This window comes from Nannospalax galili, unplaced genomic scaffold (genome assembly GCF_000622305.1).
Source record: "Nannospalax galili isolate Female #2095 unplaced genomic scaffold, S.galili_v1.0 scaffold1880, whole genome shotgun sequence".
NCBI classification, from domain to species: Eukaryota; Metazoa; Chordata; class Mammalia; order Rodentia; family Spalacidae; genus Nannospalax; species Nannospalax galili.
Window position 1 is genome coordinate 23,729 of NW_008345978.1, and position 9,304 is coordinate 33,032.

Sequence of the window (9,304 nt, forward strand, 5' to 3'; positions counted from 1 at the left end):
TGGCAGAGAGCTTCAGCACTAGAAAGGGGCCAGTATTGGCCAGCAGAGGGAAGTGTCCAGGAAAGGGAACACCCTTAGCAGCTGAGGTGGCAGCAGGAGGCTGCGGACGGGGCCTTACTTAGCAGGACCTTTCAGGAACAGCCATGAGGAGCCGCACTGTCAGAGAAGACTTCATACTTCCGGAGAAGCCCGCCGTGAGGCCCCTCCCTTCAAGCCCCGCCCCCGGCACGACCCAAAGCCCGCCCTGTCCTAGGCCCCGCCCCTCCCTGTCCCAGGCCCCGCCCCTGGCAGCTAGTAGGCCCCGCCCAACATCTGTAGCCAGATTCGCGTACCCTGCGGTTCGGCCTTCTCTGCTCAAGCCGGCTGGGCTTGGCTGGGCGGAGGAAGCGCGGGCCGGGGCCGGGCGGCCAGGAGGTCTTTCCCCTCTCTCCCCCGCGGCGGAGCAGGGAGGTGGCGGCGAGGTCTTTGGGCCGCATGGCCGGAGCTCCGGGCGGACGTGCGCCGGGCCCCGCGGCGGGAGAGCCGCTACCTCAGAGACGGGACTCGGGCCAGGGCTTCCCGGAGCAGCAGAGCTTCCTCTCCAGCCTCTTCCCGCGTAACCGGAGTTGCCCGCTCATGCTCCTGAAGACGCTGGAGACCAGTAGGAGCCGTGACCTGGAGGCTGGGGATCAGGGTGGTGTCCGAAACCCGGTGGCGAGGAAGGGCCGGGCCCCACTCAGCCCTGGGCTGGAGTTCAGCTGCAGGTGCCGCGTGCAGGGGCCTGAGGGCGCTCACCTTAGAGGCTGAGCAGACCCGCGTCGAGAGGGCGGAGGTGGGGATGTGGGCGGCGGTTTCTTCCAAGGCGCTCATTGATGTCTTATGTAATTTATGCTGCAGCCCACTGTAGGATGAGGGTGAGTAGAGGTTCAAAGAACCTGGTTAATGAGGCAGATCCAGTGCTGGCTGTGTGTGAATCCTTCCCTGGAAGGGACTCTGACCTTTCATGGCGGTGGGAACAGAGGGAGGAGCCTAGTGTAGACACTCCTCAAAAATCTTGGGTTATATGCACCAAAGTGTTTTTTGCTGGGGAGAGTTCAGAGCTGCATTGTTTTCTCCACGAGGCCCACGACCTCCAAAAGGTGAAGAACCACCACTGTGCTTAGGTCGGTGCACACGTACCCACCGAGCAGTTTCTCTCCAGCCCCCGTGACACTGTTCTAGAGTTTTGCTCTTTTATATTGGCGTAGACTTCCCAAGTCTACTTACATATGTTTAGGAAATTAAAGGTTTTCCCCCCAAACAATAACGTTACTATTTTATAGGTAACAGCGATCATAATTAAAGTCAACTGTCCACAGACTTTACTTCTTTAGATTTCCTCAATATAGGGAATTGAGAGTTGGGAAGAGGAAGGACCGGGAATGAAGATGCTGTATTTACTTTGCAAATGCTGGATACCTCCTGGCTTGTGGAGGGGGAAATACCAGGTTTGATAAGAACCCTGCTTGCAAGGCTTTGCAAAGTAGAATACGTTGAAAGGAGAGGGCAGCAGAGGGAGACATTGGCTCAAATTCTGGTCCCTTCTTGCTAGGCATGGACGAAAGACTTAATCTCTTTGATCTCCTTTATCCTTATCTATAAAAAAAAGTGTGTGTGTATGTGTGTGTGTGTGTGCGTGTGTGCACCCACCTCTTAGGACTCTGCCAGCCTATCAGGAGCTGAGTAAAGGGCAGCACTGGAAGAGACAAATGATGGAGGACAGGTTGAGATAGGATGTGAAGAAGATGGAGTGCTGAACATGACTGGCAGCAGGAATCAGTGGAGAAGGCTCTCATCTTTTATTATCATTATCATCATCATCATTATTTGGTCTTTTTGAGACAGAGTCTCTCTGCAGCCCCAGCTGGCCTGGAACTCACTATGTAGACCAGGCTGGCCTTGAACTCATAGAGATCCACTTGCCTCTGCCTCCCGAGTTCTAGGGTCAAAGGTGTGCAGCACCATGTCCGGCCTTATTTATTATTTTAATTTTTATGTGTATGAGTGTTGCCTGCATGTATGTAATGCACCCATCTTGTACAATTCCCACAGAGGTGAGAAGACAGCATCAGATCCCCCAGAATTGATCTTACAGATGGTTATTAGCTGCCATGTGGGTGCTGGGAGTCTAATCCAAGTCCTCTGCAAGAGCAGCCAGTGCTCTTAACTGTGAGCCATCTCTCCAGCTGCTCTTTCTTTACTTTTCAAGGTTATATCCTAGTACTTATGCTCTCTGACAAGACACCTGTGTGGAAAGTTGATGTTAGATGGGTTTAATAGTCAAGAGGCTCATAGAGTTAGAAGTGGGTAGGTCCTGAGGAATGCTCTAGGCCTCCCCACCCCACATGGGAAACCTCTGTGCTACTAATGATCGAATACTTAAGGGATGCCTGCTAGGAGTGGTTACTTATTCTTGGAGGATCTTTGAGTCTGTTGTCTCATTTCAAGAGATTTACCTGTTACAAAAAACTGCTTTCTCAAGACTGGACTCTGTCTAATTCTCTTTGAAGCAAAATTGACTTTTTCTGTCCCCACATGGCACATCTTCATTACTCGAAGCTCCTGTGGCCCTAGTTAAGTCTTTCTTATTTCCAGAACCCCCAGTCCTTTCTTGCTTCTTATTGACCATAGACCCACACTCTTCCAGTTGCCAGTACCCATTGAAGAACTTTAGTTGGTGGCCCCATCTGGAGTGATACTCAGAATGAGCAGTGTTACACAGAGGACAGTGGACTACTGCCTTCCTCAAATCTCCATAATAGGATGTTTGGTTTTCTAACTGTGGTCCAGGATTCTCCAGTCTCTTAGTATATGTTGTAATACAAAGTGTTTAATCATTTCACTGACTCTGACCTTTGATACACTAAGATGCTTTTGGGTACCATTTTGGTATTGTATTACTATTTTATTTCATTCAAGATTTGCTTTGATGCTAATACCTATTTTAAATATCAGTTTTAAGATAGTATTTGTGACTTTATGATAATATCCTTTTTGGATGATTTAATTGGTGCTGTATTTTCTAATGAGCGTACTTAATTGAATTACTATCTTTTTAGATCCATATGTCAAACTTCTGCTTGATGCTATGAAACACTCAGGTTGGTAAGTAGAGAGCCCCTCCCCCTCAACTAAGGTGCAGAGCTATTATTATACTTGGGATTCCCCATGTTAACCCCGAAACCTCTGCCTGCTTTGGTGGACTGTGCTTTCAAGGCAGGTCTTGTTCTTTGCTGTCTTTTGTTCTAACTCTTTTGAATGGTCTCTGACTCTACCTTCCTCTTGAGTAGTTAGTAGAGGCAATATTCAAGGTCTTTCTTGTAAGTGATTATTAGACTTGCCTTTCCATCACACCAGCCTAGGGCATAATGGTGAGGGAATCTTAGCTTAGCAGGAGCCTTCCAGACGTTAGCTCACAGGGGTTAGAGGAAATGACTTCTGATATCTACTTCCTAGCACTCTGGCCCAAAGGCAGAACTCCATCATATTTCTAGTGTGATCCTAGTCAGGTGACCTGTTCGATGGACTCATAGACTTTGAAGTAGTATAGATTTTGCAGAGACAATCTCCTGATTTTACAGATGAGAAAACTGCATCCTGATGGTGTTAAATTGCTTCCCCAGGGTTTTGTGTGTCAGTGGTGGAGGGCATATGCTATGTGGTGTGGGAGTTTCCTAGCAGGGGTGTTTCCTCATATGCAATTCTTACAGGTGTTGACTCTTTAATCTGTGCTTGCTTTTTAGTGCTATTAACAAAGAAAGACACTTTTCTTGTGAAGACTGTGATGGTAATGTCAGTGGAGGTTTTGATTCTTCAACATCTCAGGTAGGTTTCTGTGGTGGTCTGAATGAGAAATGTTCCCCAAAGGTTCATGTATTTGAATGCTTTGCCCCAGTCAGTGGTGCTGTTTGGGGAGGTCATGGACTCTTTAGGAGGTGCAGTCTTGTTGGAGGAAGTATGTCACTGGGGCCTTTGAGAGTTATACCTGCACCCCACTTCCAGTTCTCTCTCTTTGCTTGTGTTTGTGATCGAATGTGTGCTCACAGCTTCCCGCTCCTGCTGGCTGTGCCTGCCCCTTGCTGCCATGCCTCCCCACCTCAATGAACACTTATCCCTCTGGAACTGGAAGCCAAAATAAACTCTTTTTTTGTAAGTTGCTTTGGCCATGATGTTTTATCACAGCAATAGAAAAGGAACTAATGTAGTTCTTTGCTAAATTGTTTTCTTCCCTTTGATCCTTTCTCCTCATATTTACGGAGCACTTTCCATAGGCTGGGCATTCTGTTTGGCAGATTTCATGTAGGACTAAAAAAAAACAAACAACCCTGTCTAGGACCAGTTGTGGTCTTTACTCTTAAGGAGTGTATACTTTCCCAGAAGAGATAAGACATGAACTTAAACAGTTAGAAAATTTGAGGCAGGTTAAACTATTTTGTATATGTTTGGTGCATTAGCATTCTGTTACTGAAACAAACACTCAAAGATAATTAACTTATAAGGAGGAAAGGGTATTTTAGTTCACAGTTTCAGTTCATGGTCATTTGGCCCCATCGTTTTTGTGGTCTGTGGCAGGTCTGTACTTCATGGTGGGACTGTATGTACTAGTGTGAAGGTTACAGTAGCTCCTTCAAGGCACCCCACTAGTGACATAGCTTCCTTCAGTTAGACCCCACTTCCTGTAGTGCCACAAGTTAAGGACTAAGCCTCTATTTTTATTTATTTATTAAAATATTTTATGTGGCCGGGTGTGGTGGCGCATGCCTTTAATCCCAGCACTTGGGAGGCAGAGGCAGGCGGATCTTTGTGAGTTCAAAGCCAGCCTGGTCTACATAGTGAGTTCCAGGACAGCTGGGGCTACAAGGAGACCCTGTCTCAAAAAGACAAAAAAATATATATATATTTTATGTGTATGAGTATTTTGTCTACATGTATGTAAGTGCATCACATGCATGCAGTGCCCACAGAGACCAGAAGAGGGCATTGGATCCCCAGAACTGGAGTTACAGACTGTTGTTAGCCACCATGTGAGTGCTGGGAACTGAACTGGGGCCCTCTGGAAGTGCAGCCAGTGCTCTTAACCGGTGAGCCATCTCTCTCTTCCAGTCCTGAGACTAAGCTCTTTTTTAAAAATCTTTTTGAGACAGGGTCTCCCTGTAGCCCCATGTGGCCCAGAACTTACTATGTAGATCAGGCTGGCCTTGAACTCACAGAGATCAATCTGCCTGCCTCTTCCTCCCAAGTGCTGGGATTAAAGGTGTGCGCCACCACACCTGGTGAGACTAAGCTCTTAATGTGGAGCTGTGGAAGATATTCAAGGTCTGAACTATGGCATGTAGTTACCACAATGGGACAGTGGTGTGTTGATTGAAAGCTACTAACAGACTCAACTAGAAGATGCAAAACCTCTGCAGTGGCAGAGAAGACCAGAACTTCTTAGCCAAAGCAGGAGGAGCATGAGCAGAAGCGTGGTGCTGGGACATGACGGCATGCTGTGGAATAGCATGCTGCCTAGTTTAGCCAGAGGCCAGAAACCCAGGGGGAATAAGGGATACAGCATTGGAAACAATGTGAACCATATGGTGGCAGGCTCTGAATGCTAAGCGCTGGGGTCACCCTGTTGCATGGCAAGAGGTGATGCCACTTTAGGAAATTTGCGAATAGAGGGAGTGGGTTTTATTCAACTGTTAAATATAATGATGGCATCTATCTTTTAGAATGATTAGGAGAATTGAATTAGTTATCACTTGTAAAGTTGCTTATCATCGTGCTTAGCTCAGTAGTGAGCATTTAGTGTTATTAGTTTGAAGTTGTTGAAGGGCTTTGGCAGTGTACTGGAGGTAGCAGATAGATTATATGACCTGATGATGGTACATGAAGGTATTACAAGTAAGTTTTCCAATGTGAAATGTAGTCTACATTTAGCTCCACTTAACTGTTTCCTGCTGGGGAATTTCACATGTATTTGGTGATTCATAACTGTTTTACAGCAATCATGGGTGAGGAGTAAAGATTTTAGAATCAGACTCGAGTTCAAATCTTTGTTCTTTGACTTATTAGCGATAGAGCTTGGACAAGTTATTTTTCCATTTATATATTTATTTACTTACTTACTTACTTTATTTATTTATTTATTTATTTATTTACTTACTTACTTTATTTATTTATTTATAGACAGGGCCTCATTTTGTAGTTCTGCCTGGCCTGGAACTCACTATATAGACCAGGCTGGCCTTAAACTTACAGAAATCTACCTGCCTCTGCCTCCCAAGTGTTGGGATTAAAAGTGTGTACCACCAACACCCAGCACAAGTTATTTTCTTATGCTCAGTTTCCTTACTTGTTAATTGGTAATCACATTAGTGACAACTTTCAAATGGCCCTTGGTAACTTCATCCACTTGGACGGTGGTTAAGTAGAGTGGACATTCTGGGGGCTGGGGATGTACTTCAGTTGGTAGAGTGCTTGCCTAGCATGTGTAAAGCCCAGAGTTCAGTCCCTGGCATTGTGTAACCCATGAATGGTGGTACATACCTGTCATCCTAGCATTTAGGAGGTGGAGGCATGAGGGTCAGAAATTTAAGGTCGTCCTTAGCTATAAAGGGAGTTTGAGGCCAGCCTGGACTAGAGACTCCATTTCATGGGAAAGAAAAATAGAATGACCATTTTAAACTTTGATCCCTCAGCAGTGTTGAACACAGTTATACACTATTTCATTTTATTTTAAATTAGAGTTTTTATTATGAAGTCTTTCACATAGAAAGACTAACCAGGGGCTAGAGAGATGGCTCAGTGGTTAAGAGCACTGGATACTGAGGACCTGGGTTTGATTCCCAGCACCCACATGGCAGCTAACAACCATTCGTCTAGTTCCAGGGGATCTGACACCCTCTTCTGACCTCTGTGGGCACTATATGACATGGTTACACCTACCTAATGCAGACAACAATACACTCATATACATAAAATAAAAATAAATAAAATATTAAAGCAAAAAAGAAAAGTAGAAAACCAGTAACAAGGGAAGTGACTGTAATTGCCACAGATCTGCGAAGGAGCGCCTTGCCAGGACCACAGATGCCTGCGTGCTCCTCTTGAATCATGTCCTCTTCCCTTCCTTACCCTGACTTGAGGAAATTCTCCCTGCTTTCCTGAGTGGATTTCCTATCCACATAGAGTCCAATAATGTTTGTTTAGATGCTTGCTTTTGTGCTTCATAATAGAGTATTTTGAGTTATATGTAATGCGTATGTGAACACAGTGTGCGAACACATCCTTTGTGGTGTTATGAAATAATGAAAATTTGAACTCACACATAGCTAATTCTTTGGCTCATCATTGTGAGGTTCTTCCCTGCTGTTGTGCGTACCTCACTGGTTTATTTAGTTTCACTATTATATAGAATCCCATTGATGTTTGTATCAGAATATATCCTACTGAATACTGTTTCTAACTTTGTGGTTGAACAGTGCTGCTGTAAACATTCCTCACCTTCTCTCCTGGTCATACCGTTTCTCCAACGTAGAAGCCTCCTGGCAGAACTGCGGGTCATAGGTTCTGTACACTTTTTGCTGTAATACTAAACACTTTCTTCCCATGGTTTCCTGCACACAGCCCTCTTCCAGTTACTCCTTTGCTAACTTAACTTCCTCTTTCAGCCCTTAAATGTTGAAGTCCTTTACTCTTTCTTACTCTATGTTCTGCCAAGGGATCTTATTTTTTAGGGCAGAAGTCTTCGATGCCCCACCTGTGTATCCAAGTGCCCACTTAACACTTCGACCTGGATAGTCTTAAAGATACTTTTGACTTGATATGTTCAAGTCCACATTCATGATTTTTACCCCCCCCATGGTTTTTAAGACTTGTTCCTCCCTCCTCTGTCTGCCCCATCTTTCTTTACTTTGTCTTATTTGCCCTCCTTCCTTCCTTTCAGTTTTTTGAGACATGGTCTTATACATCCCAGGCTGTCCTCTAGCTCTCTGTTTAGCTGAGACTAGCCTTGAACTCTTGTTCCTCCTGCCTCTATCTCCCAAGTACTGGGATTATAGACATGTACCACTATGCTCAACTTAGTTTTACATATTTCAGTGGATGTTTCTGCCATCATCTATTACTTAAGCCAGAAGTTTTTAGATACTGATTCCTTCCCATCTTCATTTCATTTCCAGATCTTGTCCAGTTTCCCTCTTAAGTTCTCGTTCATCTCCCACCATTCTAGCTTAAATACATCATCCTCGGGGCCAGAGAGATGGCTCAGTGGTGAAAAGCACTTGCTCTTGCAGAGTATGTGGGTTTGGTTCCCAGAACCTACATGGCACCTCACAACCATCTGTTAATGCCAGTTCCAGAGGATCTGATGCCCTCTTTTCATTTCCATAGGCACTGCACATACATAGTACACAGAAAGACGCAGGCAAAACACTCATTTACATAAAATAAAAATAAATAACAATTAAAAAATACTTCACCTTCTGTCCCTTGCCTAGAATACTGCATTGGTTTGCAGCTCGTTTCTGTTCATCCACTGTTGGTCGTCCCCGAACTCATTCCTCCTCTAACTGGTAATAAGGGTGATTACTAAGCTTCCTGTTTATTCATTTCTTACTCAGAAACTTGCCAAGTTTTGCTTGCTGTATGTATATTCTCAGTTAATTCTCCTAGTTCTCCATGATAGGTACTCCATCTCCTTTCTCTAGCTGAGGAAACTGAGGTACAGGGAGGCTAAGAAACTTGCCCAGGGAAGCTGGAGAGATGGCTCAGGGATTAAGGGCACTTGTTGCTGTTTTGGAGGATCCCAGTTTGGATCCCATCACCCACACTGCGGCTTTCCGTTGCCTGTAACTGTAGCTCTTGGGGATCCAGTGTCTTCATCTGGCTTCCACAAGCACTGGCTCTCATGCCACATACCCATGCAAGGTCTAGAACTGCAGTTTGAATCTGCCTGATTTCCCAAAGCCCATTCTCCTTTGTTTTTTAATTAATTGAAATTTAAAATTATTTTTAACATGTATTATTTTTATTTTTCGTGTATATGAGTATATTGCCTGCAGGTATGTAAGTGCACCTGTGTTGTGCAATGCCTGTAGAGGTCAGAAGAGGATGTCAGATTCCTCTGGAACTGGAGTTATGGACAGTTAGCCACCATATGGTTGCGGGGAATTAAACCTGGGTCCTCTGCAAGAGTAGCCAGTGCTCTTAACTGCTGAGTCATCTCTCCAGCCCCCAAAACCCATTCTTATAACCACAATCTGTGGCATCCAAGACAGACTGGTATGATCAGCCCAGGGGG

General features: G+C 45.1%; 1 protein-coding gene across 2 annotated transcripts in view; it reads left to right on the forward strand.

Moving 5' to 3' along the window:
- The first annotated feature begins 284 nt into the window (after positions 1-284).
- LOC103741491 (mitochondrial inner membrane protease ATP23 homolog) overlaps positions 285-9,304 on the forward strand; it is a 19,310-nt gene continuing 10,290 nt past the window's right edge. The window contains exons 1-3 of one of the 2 annotated variants that reach the window (XM_029567906.1): positions 285-667; positions 3,078-3,123; positions 3,762-3,843. In XM_029567906.1, the coding sequence (XP_029423766.1) occupies positions 475-667; positions 3,078-3,123; positions 3,762-3,843 (321 nt within the window). In that variant the 5' untranslated portion in view covers positions 285-474. The remainder of the gene's footprint in view (positions 668-3,077; positions 3,124-3,761; positions 3,844-9,304) is intronic. The other variant, XM_008842304.3, reaches the window with a different exon arrangement.